Source organism: Phalaenopsis equestris, unplaced genomic scaffold, assembly GCF_001263595.1.
Source record: "Phalaenopsis equestris unplaced genomic scaffold, ASM126359v1 Scaffold000134, whole genome shotgun sequence".
Taxonomy (NCBI): Eukaryota; Viridiplantae; Streptophyta; class Magnoliopsida; order Asparagales; family Orchidaceae; genus Phalaenopsis; species Phalaenopsis equestris.
The window spans coordinates 2481999-2501220 of record NW_018164576.1 but is presented as its reverse complement, the minus strand read 5'-3'; the positions used below and the strand labels follow the sequence as shown (position 1 = coordinate 2501220).

General features: G+C 35.4%; 1 protein-coding gene across 1 annotated transcript in view; it reads left to right on the top strand.

Moving 5' to 3' along the window:
• LOC110021477 (ubiquitin carboxyl-terminal hydrolase 14) overlaps positions 1-19222 on the top strand; it is a 61048-nt gene that overhangs the window by 16406 nt on the left and 25420 nt on the right. The window contains 5 exon segments of the mRNA XM_020719983.1: positions 4809-4921; positions 4997-5333; positions 12092-12186; positions 18809-18942; positions 19017-19073. Coding sequence (XP_020575642.1) covers positions 4809-4921; positions 4997-5333; positions 12092-12186; positions 18809-18942; positions 19017-19073 — 736 coding nt within the window.

Sequence of the window (19222 nt, the reverse complement as noted above, 5' to 3'; positions counted from 1 at the left end):
TATATATATATATATATTTAAAATTTTTTCCCGAAGTTTTGATTTTTTATAAATAATATAATAAAGATAATTTTTTCAATATATAATAACTTCTTTTTCAACAGCACAGGGCTACTCAAAATAATATCAAAATGACATTTTTATCTTGAAAGAGTTTCTCGTTGCGCAAGTATTTATGTTTATCTGCCTCAAACTAACTAAATTCATCAAAAGAAATGCAAACAATTTTTTTCTTCAAACTCTAGCTTTCCTTCCCTTTTAATTTCTGCCCTTCGGCACTTGCTCTATGTTTCACCACTCTTTTTTTCGGCTTGCTGGTTACATGAAGTTGAGGTATTATAATAGCTCTATGCTTCAGGCGGATATTTTAATAAATAATTATACATATATACATACTAACGCATCCTAGAATGATTTTACTCAATTGAAATTGTGAACCGCTGTTGGATTCATGGGAAAGTATAAAAGGTAAAGCTTTACTGTCCAGCTCTGAACAATAATTTAAGCGAACGGTAAAAGTGAACTAATTTTAGTAAGATAAATTAGAAAATTAATTTTATAAGGTAATAAACCGATATATTTATATATACTTGAATATATAAAATTGATCTAAATGAAATGTCGTGTTTTACACTTTTTTGATCATTTTTTAGATATGCAAAAAATTTTGGCATAAGAATATATTCTCAACTTAAATTTTGGGTATTGTACGGTCTCTTGTGAATTTTGCAAGTTGCTGTCACTCTTGAAGTCTTTTTTCCTGAATTCGCCATTGCTTTGTCTTGAACTTGGCTTCACTTGCCTTCTTTTGCTCTCTTCTAATTTTAACAACAGATAATCATGGAATGGCCAAAAATAGCTCTAATGGGCCCAATCAATATGATGTTCTTAAGCTTAAATGAAAGTATGATTATTTCATTGGCATATCCTCAAAATGGAAATCCAAAATACAAATGGCGACAATCTGAAAATAACATGGTCATTTATTGGCTCACTATGACCATGAACCATCAAATTAGCCAAAATTTCATGTTCTATAGTACGATAAAAGGAATCTAAGATGCAATAAATGAAACTTGTTTAGATGTTGAAAATAGCACATAGTTACTCAAAATCAAAAGAGGCTTGCACAATCTCTTTAGGAGATCCGTCTGTTACAAAGTTAAAGTTTGTAAACTTTACAAACCCTTATGTGGCCTAGAGAAATTGATGTTGGTGCGGGAGTTTTCTTCACTGATGCGGGAAACAAGCCTGCCGGCTGAACCGGCTGGCATAGAGGACCAGTTCAGGATTCCAAAGGAATCGAGCGGCAGCGGCACTTTTGGTTTTCCTTTCAGTTCTCCCACTTGGCTCAAGTAATGTTTGGAGAGGGCGGCTTTGCTGCCTACCCTCGTCTTCTTCCTTTTTGGTCTTTCATGTGGGAATCTATTTATATTGTTGTTTTGTTGCATTAGGGTTAGTTTTTGCTGTGTGCTGATTTCAGATTCCTTTGTGGAATGTTCTCCTTGTTCTAGGGCTGTATCTGAGTAGGTGGTCGTGCTACGACTTTATCCTACTCTGAGGTTGTGCTGTATCCTTTTTCTTTCACCTTCTCCAATCCTTCTCCTCCTCTCTCTTCAGCCGCCAACCTCCCCTTCTTTCATTCCTGCACCCAACCGCCCTATACTTGCAGCCATATTTTATCCAGTCATCCTCCCTTTTTCCCAGCTCTCCCAACCGCTTGTTCCTCACCACACTACCACCGTCCTTGTTGTCCAACTCCTTCCAACCACCCCTCCGCATGCCACCGGTCATCTACGACCCTCCATACTAGCTGTCCTTGCAATTTTGCACCTTCCCCTCGCTGCCCTTAGCATTCCTTGGCTACCACCACCCTTGCCAACCATCTCGATCCACTTTACCAACCTCTAGCACCTTTGAAATGCACCGTAGACGTGTTTACTTTTGTCGTTTATGTTTTGTGTTTCTATTTTCTGTTGTGTTGTATTGTATTGTATTGTAACTCTCTACATTAATAAAAGTTTGCTTGGCGTGTTTCCACTGTTTTTCTTATTAGTTTCGGTATCATAGATCTCTGAGAGCATGGTTTGAGGTAATCACTTCTATGATTAAAAAGCATGTATATGCTTAATGATAGATTGACCACACTTTGATTGTTACGAAATCATCCATTGATCAAATCACCATTTTAAATGTCTATGTTGATTATATTATCCTAAATTCAACTCCTAATTGGCAATTATGAGGAAGAAATCAGGAGACTAAAAGGGATCTTAATAAATAAATTGAAATTGAAGATTTAGGAGCCCTAAAATTTTTATTCAATCTGAAAATCACAGGATTAACTAATGACATATCCATTTCTCAATAAAAAAAATACACTAGATCTTCTAAAAGAAGCTTGGATGACGGGATGCAAAGCCTCAAATGCTCTTATCTATCAACAAAGTCGGAATAATAGTGGCATTCTCCAAGTTGACAGAGAGATACTAATATCTGGTTTGAAAACTTATTTATCCCTTTTATAGTCATTTTGACGTATGTTACTCTATTAGCGTGGTTCGCCAATTTATGAATGCTTCCGTTAAAAAACACCTTGGTGCCGTCTATGTAATACTATGATACCTATGTATAAATTTTGAAAAGATTTATTCTTTAAAAGGGAAATATACAGGAGTATGAAAGTTTTCACTGATGCTGACTAGCTTGTGTCCATAACTAGTAGAAAATTTACCTATGATTAGTTTTCATTTATATGGGGAAATTTTGTCACCTGGAGAACAAAAAAGCAGGCGTTGTTTGCTAGATATAGTGTGCTGAAGTAGAGTTCAGTGCTATGGTTCATGAAATTTATAAAGGAATGTAGCTGAAAGGTTGTTGAAAGACTTAAACATCCATATTAAATAATCAATGATACTGATATATGGTAATCAATCTATAATTAACATTGCCTATGATCCAGTTCACCCTGATTGAACCAAGCACGTTGAATTTAATATACATTTTATAATGGAAAAAATAATCCAAAAGATCATTCAAATGCTTCACTCCTCAGCAAAATTTCGGATAGCAGATATCTTGACCAAGCTCTTGATCAATCACAATTCAATGACATAACTTCCAAGCTATTAATATTCATCATGTCTTTTAAGCTTGTATGGCAAGTAAAGATTTTGAAAACCATGGTTCCCTCATCAGTTGCTCATCACGCAATCCATTTGCTCTTATTAAATCAATCACAGATCAATACTTGATTTTTTAGAAACTATAAATATGTACCTCTAAAATTTGGAGTAAGAAATAAGATTGAAGTTTTCTCTTCTTTTATTTGTCTACATTTATACACAAGCACAAATCAACGAGCAGCCATCTTCATCAAATAGGTGGTTGGCCTCATGCAAGGGCTTTGAACAAATCATTCTTGTTAAGGTTCATGGGTGGCAGTATATACTGTGCGGAAGAGTGTTAATGGAGCTAATTAGCTAAGTCCCAACTCTTTTAAAAGTAATGATGCGTGATTAGAAATTAATACTGCAACATAATAAACTGCTAGCACAGTTTATCATAGAATTAACTACTTTGTATCTTTGCTTACGTAAACAAAATTAACAAATAATAGTAAATGTAAATATTTTGTTCAATCTGTGAGCTTGTGCATCATGAGGGATCAAATCTTCTTTTTCCTTGATTTCCTTTAGTTTCTTTTTCTACTAATAATTGAGTGCAAAAATTTATTCATAAATCAACGTTTTAAAGTTGCAGAAAATAGAAGCACAAAAATAGTGATCTTTTCCAAAACTCACAACCATAGAAGGTTTTAAAGTATATCATATATACCAAAGATTTGACCATTATCCAAAATGTTATCAACACTTCCACCCTGATTACGTGCATTTCATAAAGAAATGGTTGGATCTAAAAAAAGATGCAAACAAAGCATAGGCGCCACCATTGTATTGAAACAAAGTGGCCAAACCTTTGCATCACAACCAGCAATCAATAACCAAAAGCTTTCAGAAATACATAATTTTATTTCTGCAAAAGATTATTTTTGAAATCATAATAACTCGGAGCATGGCATAAAGGCATTCTGAATTTCCATTCGCCGCTATGCATTCCTCGTTGTGGCCTACTTCAGGGAGAATAAAGAATAGCAGTATCCTTGCTTTGCTGGCATCTACATTTGCATCAGCAGAAGATAAACCTTTTTAATTTTGGATTTGCAAAGGCATAGGAAACTAAAGGTTGTGATTATATCTTAGTTTAGACGAACTTAAATGTTCCAAAATTTTTTTTGCTTGGCTAAGTTGTAGGTTGCTCTTTAGCATTATAAATTGTTATTCCTTCATCATGGCAAGTGGTATTCTTTATTATGTGACGCAGTTGCTGCACGGGCATGTTTGCTTGATTTGGCAACCTCATATTACTTTCTACTTGATATACACACATTTAATCTTGTTTAAGTTCACAGCTCACGCAGCATAAGAATAGCTTGCAAGTTATTGATTAGCTGTTGTTTTTGGTCTGTGTTTCCCAAGAAAAATTGATCGCCAGGTTCTTTTGGCCGGGATTTTTATGCAAAAACATGCATCATGCATCGATCATGGAGTCTTAATGATATACTTGGGTTGATCTTCGAGTGTTGGATTAGTTTGACTGTTTGGTATTTTGGCATGATTTGGCACTTTTCTTTTTTTATTTAATGTCTTTCAGTTCTTAAGCGTTGTTCATCATGAGTTTTTGGTTCCTTGCTTTATTCCTAAGCAAGGGCATTAGTAAAATATTTCACAATTATGGGTGACCGGCAGGTGTTGAAGGAGGTTTTGATAATCAAGAACCTGAATACGAGGAAACCTACAATATTGTGATATTTCCTGATGACATTACTCTACCTTTCCCATCCGTTGAGTTGCCAGAAAAGGTATGCTTCCGGATGACACAGACGCTTTCTTTATGATTGAGAGCTTCTTGAAATCATGCTATTGACAATTTGCAGGTTAGGCTATCTGTTGATGCTGTTTTACTTTTTGAGGGTGCGGAGCGGAAAGAGCAACTAGCGTCATGGACTTCTGAGAAGAAAAAAATAAGTGATTATGCGATGAATTTGGAACAGATAAATAATGGTGTTCATATACCTCCATCGGGTTGGAAATGTTCCAAGTGTGATAAGACTGATAACCTTTGGCTTAATTTGACCGATGGTGTGATTCTTTGTGGAAGAAAAAATTGGGATGGCAGTGGAGGAAATAATCATGCCATTGAACATTACCGAGAGAAAAATTACCCTCTTGCTGTAAAATTAGGAACTCTATCAGCTGATCTGGAGAAGGCAGGTAGCAAATTCTCTGTTTAACCACACTTTCATGTTTGTGCTATCCGTCTGCTGTGCATGGCTAGTAGCTGTAGTTTTTAGCAAATTCTCTGTAAACTGGTTGATGAGTTTTGATAGAATTATAGAAGCTTTCACTCATGCAATACCTCCCCCCCCCCAAAAAAAAAAAAAAAGAAATGAACTAAAACTCCATCTCTAGCCTACATGTTCAGAGTCTTGCAACAAAGTATTGATTTTGTACTTCGCCATACTAAAATTTGTCTACAAAATTTTCTCCAGCATATGTATTGGTATTTTCTTGAAACAATTGACCCCTACTCTTTTTTATTCTATCAAGAGTGCCAAAACTAGTGATGACAACACAAGGCAATGGGCCTTTGGAAATTGCACTTTGAAATTGCCAGATTATTTGTAGCCCCTTAATTGAGCTCAAGGATAAATACTAATCTTGAGGCACCAATTAGACTTTGATGTCCAAGCCATTATCTCCAACATCAATCTCAAAGTTTCCAAGCAAATCCAAAGGCATGTTTTCAATCTGGAATAACTCTAATCTCTAAATCGGACAACTTCATCCGTCATTCATTTCTCTCATTGTAAAATGTTCCAAGTCAATTCTCTCATTGTAAAATGTTCCAAGTCAAAGTCAACTGTAATGTATGTTTTCTCATTATTCATAAATAAAAATATTAAAATTTTCATTTGTGAAATTTTAGATCATATAGTCCCTTTGTATTGATTCATTCTAATTTATTGGGACTCTCTAAATACTCCAACTTCGTTGAAGACACTAGTTTTACACGTTTTTGATGACTATACTCCAATAACATGAGTATATTTAATATAACAAAAATTCAATGTTCACATTATACTCTTTATATTTACTGCAATTTTAAAGAATTAATATAACTCTAATATTAAATTTTTCAGGATTGATTATGCTCTTGATTATTTTAATCACACTTTAGTTTCATTAATTGAAAGAGAGGGTATCGTCCACCAGTCTTCTTATAATAAACTCCCAAACAAAATAGAGAGACAGAAAAAAATTCATCTTTTGGAGGTGATTGACATTTCTTCTCGACAATCTAGTATTGGGGAGAAATTACTTTAACTACCTATTTAATCAATAAAATATCCTCCAAAGTACTTAATTGAATCTAAAAGTTCATTAAATGACTCGGTAAAATTTTTTCTTAAAACAACTACTCAAAAATCCCTACTAAAATTTTTTGATTTAGTTCATGTTCATTTTTATAAACAACCTAAAGAAAAATTTGATCCAATAGCTATCAAGTGCGTACTCATCAGATATAATGACACACAAATGAGGTATAAATGTTGTCATTTATCCCATAAAAAGGTTTGTCACTTCCATGAATGTCACTTTTGATGAAATATATATCTTCTTCACTTAAACTCATTTTTAGGGGAGATTCCAACTTGATAAATTTGATGATACTTTTCATCTTGATATTTCTGACCCAAAAGAAAATAAGATGGTAAAATACAAGTGGATTTTCACGGTCAAAATAGAAATCAAATGAGAGTATGTAAATATAGAAAATGCGATTGATATGAAAGTAATATGACATATGAGATTCACTATCAAGAAATTTTTGTTCCTATTTTCATTTGGTATATTTAACAACAAATCATGAGTGGTTTATACATCAATATGATGTATAAAATACTTTTTTATATGGTGATGTTGATGGAGGTGTCTTTGTGGATCTCTACCCACCAGGATTTGATGGCTTCTTAAAAAACAGTCATGTTTGCAGATTGAAAAAGACACTATTTGGATTGAAAAATCACCAAGAGCTTGATCTGACAGACGAAGAAAGGTCATGGAAGGAGTTGTATAAAAACAGAGTTGATAAGACTATATTCTCTTCATAAAGTACTCTTTTGATGACAAAATCTCAATTTTTGTTTTATATATTGATAATATGATTGTTATAGGAGATGCCAATCAAGATAAAGAAGCTCTTAAGTAAAAGTTTGTTGCATTCGAAATCAAAGAGTTAGTATAATTCAAATGCTTATTCATAGAAGTGACGTAATTTAAACAAATGATATTTTTCTTCTAACAAAAATATGATGTGGAACTGCTTAAAGAGACTAAAATGAAGGGATGCAACCCGTGTGGAACTTTAACTAAATTAGGGTAAAATTGGACCTTGATGAATATGTAACTGATGTTGATATGAGATAATAGCAAATGCTAATAGGAAAGCTAATCTACCGATGTCACGCCCATGCTGACATCTCCTTCACAGTAAGCCTAGTCAGCAAATTCATGCACAAATCTAAAGACACCTTTAAGGCGCATATAAAATCGTCAAATATATTAAATTAAGCTTAAAAAAATGAATTTTATACAAAATATATGATACCGGCAAATTAAAAGATACATAAATGCAAAATATGCTAGATTATTGATGGATATAAAGTCTACTTCAAGTTATATTGCATTCTTTGGAGGAAATCTTTCAGCTTGAAAAAGGAAAAATGGAAAAAACAAAAGTTGCCCGTTGTTTCAGAATCAAGTGTAAACCTTGAACTCAAACTTAGAGAAGTCAAAAGCAAATGTGGGGCTGCTCACGGAATGTTATTTTGCTAGACACTCCTTGCGTGATGACAATCTTCGTCTTTGGTGACACTCTAATACGCATCGACGAAACTGACATAAAAATCATCTCACTTGGAATTTCTTTAAAAAGGCGCTAGTTAAGAATGGACATAGTGAAGGGTAGAACGTCGAGAAAAAGGCGGGGTTGGAGAAAGCCTTAGTTAAGGAACGTAGGGTTGGGCTAGACTTGACCCAAGGTAAAGGATCTGTTAGTTATATGGATCAAAACCATATTAGAGTAGTTGAAAATCAAGTGGAAATAATCTATGAAAGTATATTGTGATAATAAAACCGCTATTAGTATTACAAACAATCTTATATAACACTATTATACTAAGCATATTTAGTTTGATATGTATTTCATAAAAGAGAAATTGTGCGTGCGTGCGCGTCATTCTTTTTTGAGAATCTTTGTCACCGTGTAACCTTAGGTTGTGGAATTAAGAGTTTGAAAAGATGCTGATTATCTTAAAGTATAAATGTTGATTATCCCAATATTCTTAGAGGCATCCCAATTTGGGGGTGTAGGTGAGCCAAGCCAACTCTTGAGTCGACATGGGCTCGAGTCGATAAGTGGCTCGTGAATTGAGCTTGATAAGCTAACAAGGTAGCTCGTGAGTGATTTCTTTTTAATTAACATCTAAATACTCATTCTATTTATTTTTTAACTATAACATTAGCTTAAATTAATACTTTTTTCTCTTTTTCATGTTAAACAAGTCGGCTTGAACGCTTAGAATTAAGCTCTAGTCTTACCCGACTCGTTTACACCCCTATCCCAATTTACCAAGAGCTTCAAACCTTTTTTATCATGTGAATGATATCTGAGGTAACCCGAATATCAATAAATAACAAAATATTATTGCTAAAATTCAAATAGGAAAGTTACACCCACACAACTGAAAGGAAAATTACAAAAAACATTACACATAAAAATCTGAAATTGCAACATATGACAACACCAACTCCAACTATGGTGGATCACAAATCATGGTGGTGGCCATTTGGGGTCCGCAATGGTGGCGGCTAAGGCCGGAACGCGGAGCAAGTGGGTTGATATGACAACGAATCAGTAGGTCCTTGCTGTCCTGGGTGGCAACAAGATGGAATTTGGGTTATCTGAGGCTGGAACAACAAATATGTGGCAGGGAGGTGGTGCAAGAGGGTTGGGATACTGATCAGGTTGTAGAAACGTGCTCTGGGATGGCTGGGACAATAATTGGTGCAAATAGAAGGGGATTTCTGGTAGATGGAAAAGCGATGGCAGCAAGCGGGAGCGCTGGAATTGTAGGGGCTGTGAAGAGGGAGGCTGTAATAGTGTTGCGGCGACTATGGCTTTCAATATGGCTCGTTGTTCGTGAACAACACTTGTTCGCGAACAGCTTGTGTTCGGCTCGTTAAGAAGCTCGTGTTCGGCTCGTTCGCTAAGTTAACGAGCCGAACACGAACAGCACAAACAAAGATTTGTTCGTTCGTGTTCGGCTCGTTTTGACTCGAAATTATATCTTTGATGAGTAGTATTTAAAAAAAAAAATAATTAACTGCAAGGCTACACAGATTTATAATCAACTAAAAATATTAATTAAAAAAATAGAATAAAAAATATTAAATTAGATTCAAATGACGTTTTAATATAAACAATACTTTTTAAATCTTGCCCCAATACTTAACATCAATACTTAACATCTTATGGCTTAACATCTTATGGCTATGTGATTAGAATTGCCAAAACGATTCTTTGTTCGTGAACCACTCGTGTTCGGCTCGTTAAGCAAACTAGCCGAACTCGTTCATTATGTTTAACGAGTCGAACACGAACAAAATTTTAAGCTCGAAAACTCGTTTACACCCCTAGCGGCGACGACAGAGGTGACAGGAAGGCGCGGGTCTGTAGGAGACAACAATGGTGCTATTTGGGAAGAGGGGGGAGGTTGCAACAATTACAACTACAACAGTGGCGATGGGGAGGGTGCGGAGGATGTAGCGAGATATAGTTGAAGCACCACTCTCAGATACAACCCTAGAAGGGAACACGTGGGACCCCGAAGACTGTCTTGGCGGAAATCAAAAAAAGCTGAAACATACAACACATATATATGAAATTACTAAAAAGGAATGAATAATGATAGGAAAAAAAACATAGAAAGGAAAACGATCTTTTTTGGTCCGTCTCCCACGATCGGGGGAGTCACGGTTTGCGTCCTGTATCCGAAGCGGGTGCTTTCCCACGTCAGTGACCCATTCGATTCGATAATTAGTTAAGAACATAGATAGACATGGTAATTTTTAGAAAGCATAAATAACTAAAATATCTTTGCGTTAATTTTTTGACTTAATGAAGCCATATGACTGACTGTCATGGAAATTGATTTATTGTATTTTGATGAGCAAGGGTACCGCTAAAAGGTTTGTGAAGTTTTGTAGACCTGTTGGCATCTTGATAACTATGCTTTATTGTATAAAATAACTGAAATATCGGTTGTATTAAAGCTTTTATTATTATAGAGGGTAGTTGAAATGGAGAAATGTGTTGTGAATTTTATACATTTTAATAGAAGATCACTATGTTATATGGAATCAAGTGCTTTCCAATGAAAAAAAAAATCTATAACTACAAAATATCTTGTGGGAAATAAAATTTTAGATAGATGTGTAATATATATACTTTGGAGGGGTAAGAGTGGAAATGTCTATATAGTGAAACTATGAGCAATGTCTGTTTTAGAGAACGCTAGTAAACAAATTTAGATGGGTCAACATGTATATGGAGCAATTGGACTGCAGAGAGAGAGAGAGAGAGAGAGAGAGAGAGAGAGAGAGAGAGAGAGAGAGAGAGAGAGAGAGAGAGAGAGAGAGAGAGAGAGAGAGAGAGAGAGAGAGAGAGAGAGAGAGAGAGAGAGAGAGAGAGAGAGAGAGAGAGAGAGAGAGAGAGAGAGAGAGAGAGAGAGACTTAATATGAAAAGTATAGAAAGAAACAGATTAGGCATAAGTTAACATAGGTATTTTTTTCTTATAAAAAATATTACATTAAAAGAGTACATACCGTGCACTCTTAACAAAAAAATGAACTGGAAGGAGCATTCATGTGGCAAATGATGTGTGTCTTAGATTGTTGATGATTTAGGGACAGGGAGCTAGTTTAGTTAGGTTTCATTTGGATTTTAAATTGGTGATTTGATGCTGGATTTGTTGGATTAGGATATTTTGTTTAATATTTTCAATTTAGCTTTCTAGTTCATTTTTCAGTTATAGCTGCAAATTAAATTATGCTGAGGTTTTGGCATGTCTTGGAAGAGGATGGGATATCACATATTGAAAGACCAGTTGGATATTTTATCTTTATTTGATAATGCCGTGTTGTACTTCATTATAATGGTATCAGCTATTCTCATATAGTTGAACGTTTTATTCAATATGTATGTTCTCCGTGTTCCTAAAATTATGTAGGGGCTAATGTAAGGTTATTTATTTTACTTCCCCAAGATAATTTAAGGAGGGTAAACACGTTTTTTTAAAAAGCCAAAATTACTAATGAAGCCTTAATCTCTAGGTTTTCTGGGTGTGTCGCATTTTTCTTTATGTGCATTATACGTGACCAGAAATGTGACTTTTCCTCAACTGTTTGAGGCAAGATGGTGCCTTATGCTTTTATAGTTTGCCATCACACATGTGGTTCTTGTGGTTCCAGCTGTTGTAATTAGGAATTACGAACCATCTGTTAATTGTGATTTTGTTTGGATGGTCCTCTTGTTTTTTTTCTGTTTTTGTATTTTTGCTTGTGCACATGATAGGGTGTTCAGGAGATCAGATATTGTAATTGTATGTGATTATTAACCCAACTCAGATCAAGCCATATGGTTTTGCTTAATTTTTCCATGCAATGCAAATTGAAGTCGCAGATAAAATTCCTGGCATTGATTCTATTCTAAGTTTTATTTCATGTGCGTGCATGCTTAGATTCATATTTCTTGTACATTTTGTCATTTTTATGCATTTATAATTTATGCTTATAGAAATATTTACCATTCTGCTATTAGTTTGTGCCTTGATTTTTTTCTTTTTTGTTGTAAAAAATCCGATTAAGTTAGCAACTTTTTACTAACTTTTTTTTTTTGAATCTGTAGATGTTTTTTCTTATCCGGAGGATGATAGTGTCGATGATCCTTTATTAGCTCAGCACTTGGCATTTTTTGGCATTGATTTTTCTGCATTGCAAAAGGTCAGTTGTGTTTTATGGAAGAATTATGCTTTTTCCGAGAGTACATTATTGAAAATTTCCATCCTTCTAATACTGTGTTTTTTATTGTCATATTGGTGGTGAACATAATCAATCTTTCTGTGCATATTCTTTAACATAATGTACTTATCATTGGATGACAAATTTCCTTTTGCTTATGCATAACTGAAACTTATGTAATTCTGTTAGGAGCTATACTACGAAATAATTTATTTATGTGAGAAATTATGAGAAATAAATTATTTCATTAGATTAAGAGTTATTTACTTTTCTATTTTATATTTATTTCCTTGGATTATTAGTTATTTTCTCTTATATTTTAGTCGTTCCTATTTTATGTTGTTTCCTTTATCTCTAAATAATTTTTATGAATTGATTAATTGAGATATTAAGATTAAAAAATATTTTCTTACATATTATTTTTTTTTGTATTTCTTATTTTAGGATCCATATAATGGTTATTTATACCCATTTCATATCACTGACTTGATACCAGCTTAATTTCACTTCATTTTGCTTTATTCCACATTACTCTGAATTTCATCATGATTTCAGAGCAAAATTTTGTACCGTAGATCGTCCTTTGAGAGCCGCCAGACTCTCTTTATGCCATCGTTCTTGCAGGAAGTGAGGGACCCTTTCTACAGGCCCTCGCCGCCGGAACAAATCCCTGGAACGGATCCCGCCATTGCAGCAGATGCGATTCCCAACTTTGGTGGAAATCCCACGTGACTTGCGCCTGCCCTGAGCCGAGCTTTTGGAGAGGAAAAAAACGGTTCTTCTCTTTCAAGTGGAAATTCCAATGCCAAAGAGGCAACCTTCTCTTTCCAGTGGAAATCCCAAAGTCAAGATCACGAGGAGACTCTCTCTCTTTATTGGAAATGTCAGATATGAGATTATGATCTTGGTGGTGGCTGTGATCTGGATCACCTTGCCCTAATTTAGTTGTTGCTCGTCACTAGAGAGACAAACAACATCACTAAAGATCAATAAGAACGGAACATGCGGCTATCTTATCTGGGGATCTTTATGGTTGCATTTACTATTTTGGTCTCTCTCTTCTTTGGTTCTATCAAAGGATTTAGTATAAAGCAACAACCTTGCACGTACATCAAGGATAAAACTTGCAAACCTGCCCTTTCTATGTACGATTTTCAGCACAATAACTTCCTTGTTCGGTGCAGTTACGTTAGTGGCTTCCGGCTTCCTATCTTCCAACAGTCTGGTTATCCTGATTTCCTACATATTTTCAGCAGTTTGGCTTCCTAGTTTTCAACACTTTGGCTTCATTGATTTTTTGCGGGTCCTTACCTCTGAAGGTGCAACTTTTCCTGGAGGTGCACCTGCTCGCTGCCTTCCCTGCAGGTCATTCGCACTATTTTGTTTTGTGCACCTGTACCCTGTAGCAGTCCAATTTCCTAGTTTTCAACAATCCAGCTTCCTTGATTCCCTAAATTGCTTGCTTGGTGCCGCCGCTCTGGCTTCCATTGCAAAAGTGAGGGCACTTGCTTGGTGGATATATGACCAGGCAGGGGGAGTGTTGTGTGATTGCCTCAGACCAGCTTTCTATGTAGTTAAGGCAGTCATTCATTTAGTGTGGGTGTTTCTGTGGCTGCTTATGTGGTGGAAGCCCATTCAAGTCATTATCGTTCTGTTCAAGATACATTTTTGCAGGTGCCTCTTTTCATGCTGCCCTAGGTTTACTTCTTTATAGTGAAAGATTTTTCCTGATGTTGCAGTGCTTTCCTGTCAAATCGAAAGGAAAAAATATGAAATTGCACCAAACTCCTTTAGGTTTTTTCTGTAGCAGGCCTCCTCCGGAGCTTTTTCTGCAGTAGGCCCTCCTTCAGAGCCTTTTCCTGTTTCATGATCATACTCTGAAACTTTTTCCTGTATCAGCCCCTCCCCTTGAGCTTTCATTGCAGCAAACTCTCCATCTGAATTCTTACCCCAGAACTTCCTCCCTTATAGTTTTTTTTGCAGCCTTTCGTCTATTTATAGACATTGCAGTAACTGCAGTCAAAGACAATCGTAACTGTCTAATTCACTGCAAACTCTCATGCAACATTTTTTGTAGGAACCTTCCGTTTACCTACAGACACTGCATGAGCTGCAGTCTAAGATAATCACAGTCAACTTGAAGTCAGTTTTTCCTGTTAAATGTCTACTTCTCTGCAAAACTCCTCTGCAACATTAACTGTAGGAGTCTTGCACTTACCTACAGACATTGCATGAACTGCACTTAAAGACAACACAATATGAGACAAAGACTTCAAGTTCTACCTCTCAGGATCTTCCTCGCCCATTATTTGTTGTTTTTATATCTAAGTTGAACATGATTTTTGATCATGTTTCAACTTGAGGGGAAGTGTTAGGAGTTATGATAAGAAATAATTTATTCATGTGGGAAATTATAAGGAATAAATTATTTACTTATATTAAGAGTTATTTCCTTTTCTATTTTATATTTATTTTTTTGAATTAGAAGTTATTTCCTTTTCTCGTTTATATTTTATGTTGTTTTCTTTATCCCTAAATAGTTATTATGAATTGATTAATTGGAGATATTATAAGTTATATATTTTCTTTCGTATTATTTATTTTTTATTATATTTAGTACTTTAGGATTCATGTAAAGGTTAATTATACCCCTTTTCATATGAGCTGATACTGGCTTAATCCCACTATTTCGCTTTATTCCGCATTATTCTGAATTTCAACAATTACAATAATTTGCAATAGCATTCTTTTTGGTGGCAGTTATCATGCTGCTTATTGACTACTCGCAACACCATTATAGCAAGTGCTGCAAAACTCATTTGACAGGCTAATTAGCTATTGTTTGACATATTTTAGTTATAATTTGATAATTGTCTTGGCTATTGTTTGACATATTTTAGTTTTATTCTCTCTTATTCCGTTCTTGTTATGTTTTATTTTTTTCCTTATAGAGCTATATTTTCTTTGGTATGTTGTAATTAATCTTGCCTTAGCCGTTTCTTCTTATATAAGGAGAAGAGTTGTAATTTGATAATTGAGAAATAAGAGAATATAGTTTATTGATCATTTTACATGGTATTAGAGCCACGTTGGATTTTCCCGTCTGTGTCGTTAGTCTTGATCATCTCCTTCTGATTTCGTCTGTCTCTTGTGTGCGCTGGATCACATAATTCGACATGTCAATTTTTGTTACGTTCAGTTCCCAGAAGACATCACAAAATTCTAATGGACGCGGACCACTTTGCTTTGCCCTTCTCTCTCGTATGCACGAGCTGTGAGCTCCATTAAACGACTCCTTGCAGTCGCTAAAATCCCTTCAACCTGCATGCAAGCCCTCCTATGCTTGATCTTACAGCCTCTGAAGTCTCTTCAATAGCCTTGCAGCCGCAGGAATTCCTCCTTTGTTGATCTTTTCTTGTCGACACCCTAACTCCTCTTTCCTATAGCTTCCGGTCGTTTTGAAGCCCATTCTTCCGACGACCCAACTGTTTCTTCAGCAGCAAGCAACATCCAACCAAGTCTTCCCTTATCATGGATAATAAATTCAGATGCTTTTGATTACATGACCAGAGATATTCATGCTCTCACTAACTACTAAGAGTTCTCTAACTCCAAATTTGGTAGACTTGTTGATGGATCTCACTCCAAAATTGATAGGAAAGAAGAAGTGAGTCTCCAAAGATATCCAGCTTTGTTATGTGCTATATGTTTCTTAATTAGATTGCAACTTAATTTCAATTAACCAGTTTAATCATGATTTGAACTATATTACTAAATTTCATTCTAACTCTTGTGAATTTTACGCTGTGGATTTGGGGAAGGTTATTGAGTGCTGAATGCCAGGTACAAAGCAGATGGGAACGTCGAGAGGTTCAAGATTAGGTTGACTGTCAAATGTTTTACTCAGTCTTATGGGATAAACTATCAAGAGAAGCAAGCCATTTGCTTCAGTGACCAAGTTAAATACCGCAAGAGTTCTTTTTATGGCAGTGAACAAAGAGTGTGAATTATATCAGCTTGATATGAAGAATGCATTTTTGAATGGAGTTCTTGAGAAAGAAATGCATATGGAAATCTAACCAGGACTAAAAATAACTCAACTAAACATGCGATTTGTAAACTGAGAAAGTCTCTTTGTGGCCTCAATAATCTATTAAGTGTTTTATTTACAAGTTTGCCAAGACTACAAAATATAATGGTTATATTAAATGCCAAATGGATCATACATTAGTCATAAAATATGCATATGGAGGTCAGAAGATTATACTCCTTGTCTATGTAGATGATATGATCCCGACAGGTGATGATGAAAAAAATACTAGGAAGATTAAAGTGGTTCTTGCCTCTGAGTTTGAAAATAAGAATTTTGGAGTGATTTAATATTTTATTGGTATGGAAGTGGCCAGGTTCAAGATGGGTATTGTGATATTCTGAAGAAATACATTTTAGACCTACTAAAAGAGACGGGAATGCTTGATGCAATCCTGCTGAGATTCTTATGGATTTCAACAAAAAATTATATTGAAAAGGAAAAACGACACAAGTGAAATTGGTAGATACCATAGACGGGTACGTAAACTTATTTATCTATCAGATACTAGGCCTGATATTGCTTACTCTGTCGGCATTATGAGTCAACATATGAATAGTTCGAATGAGGAATATTTTGAGATGATTTGCAGAATGTTGAGGTTTCTTACGAAGACCACTGAAAGATGGTTATTGTTTAAGAGATCAATCAATAGGGAGGTTGAGGTGATGGTACTTGGGGTGGATAACTCATGGACAAAAGGTTCATTTTTGGGTATTGTTCCTATGTCTGGGGAAATCTTGTTACTTGGAGGTGCAAGAAGCAAACAATGGTCTCTAGAAGTAGTGCATAAATTGAACATCGAGCACTGTCTTTGGGAATTTGTGAAGGAATATAGATCCAAAGGTTACTAAACAAGTTTGGATTTAGGATAGTGATTCCCATAAAGATGTTCTATGATAACCAAGTCGCAATTAATATTGCGATGAATCCTGTGCCTCATGGCAGGACCAAACACATTGAGCTTGATAGACATTTCAGTTCAGAAAAGGTCAATTGAGGCATTATTCACTTAATCTACATCCTAACTCAGCTCCAAGTCGCTGATGTCTTCACTAAATCTCTTCCTCCAGACAACTTCATTGATTTGAATATCAAGTTGGGTCTTTACAACATCCATGCCCCAGCTTGAGGGGGAGTGTGAAATTCTGAGTTTCTTATTTTAGTTTTATGCTCTTTCATTCTTTTCAAATTACGTCGTACTTCTTTTCTTCTTGAGCTATATTTACTTCGGTATGTTATAATTGTTGTAATTAATCATGCCCTAGCCGTTCTTTATTATGTAATTTGATAATTGAAAATGGGAAAATGTAGTTTTTCCATCTTTCTACAATTTGTATGTGCTAATTCATTTTGGTTATTTATGTATATCCTCTTAGGATTTATAGGGTCTGTGCCTTTCTGTGGATCTAAGCAGTTTATGCAATGAAAGAATCTTTTTTCATCATCCAGTGAATTCTTATGCTCTCCTGGTTCTTCTATCCTGATGTCGCTCTCCCTCCTCTTGGTCTTCCTTCCCCTCTGCGTTCCTGTGCTCTCTGACCTATCTCCTCTCTTTATATCTTCTCCCCTCCCTGCCTCATCTTCATCTCTCTAACCCCTTGCTTCCTCTACCTGATAACTCCAGCTCCTTCCAGTGCAAAACCTCTCTTCAAAACTCAGCAAACCTCACTTTCTATTTCAACGTAAACCTTAAATCCCTAATAGAAAGCTTCCCAACTCTAGGCTCTGCAGCACTTTTTGGCTCTAATACACATTAAGATCGAGTTATTATTAGTATGGGCCCATTAGGAGCCTTTGCTGCCTTTTTTGTTATGACTAACCAAATCTAATCCCTTATTTTTCTTCTTATTGATATCTTTGAAGTATCTTTAGCCTTTGCTGCCTTTTTTGTTATGACTAACCAAATCTAATCCCTTATTTTTCTTCTTATTGATATCTTTGAAGTATCTTTCATGCAAAATGATTTCAGGTAGTGTTGTTTTAACAAGTAAACTTTGCTTGGTTTATGAGTAATGCAACTGCATGGCTTTCATTGCGCTTGCATTCTGGTAAGCTGTCTGAATATTCCAGGGCAATTGCAAAAATAATTATCATCCCAATGCTCTTAAAGCTTGACAATCTATGGACTCAACTATATTAGGGGCTTTACTACTTTAAAAACTGTTGGATCAGAAACAATGGATGGAAATTGTTTGCTAGGAAGTAACAATTTCCCTGGAATGTGAAACATTCGTGTATAGCTTATTTTATAATTATTCTATATAAACATAAGTTTTGTGCGAGAAACCGAAGTAGGCCAGGTCAATCTGGTGGTACAGAGATATAGTCCAGGCTTATTGGGGCAGTTCCAAATCAAAGGATCAGCTGTTCTAATGTACTTATAGTCGTAGTTAAACTGCACCTATTTTTGTTTGATAGTTTCCTTTTTCTGGCTAAGTGTGCATCAGCATTCTCATGTAAAGAAATAAATTTCTGAATCAAGTATGAAGGTAAAGTCCTCTTCTTTTGCAGACTGAAATGACCACTGCAGAGAAGGAACTCGACCAAAATTTTAATTTTGACTGGAATAGAATCCAGGAAAGTGGACAGGAACTGGAGCCCTTGATTGGGCCGGGCTACACTGGGCTCATTAATCTTGGGAATAGGTAATTTTAGTTTGATTGGCGAAGACTTGGTCACTTTTATCTATCTTTGTATTGATATGATATTATTCTTTCAGCTGTTACATGGCATCTACTATGCAAGCAGTTTTCTCCTGTCATTCTTTCATTGTAAGGTTAGTATTGATTATAATTTTAAAAGAAAAACTTTTTCATGCTCTTAATTCAGTTTCTAAGGCCTTTTTTGGTGTAGCCTTTTTCCTCTTTTGTGATGGGATGAATTGCAAAAAAAAGTTGCATGCTGTTTGGATGAAAAATGGACCAT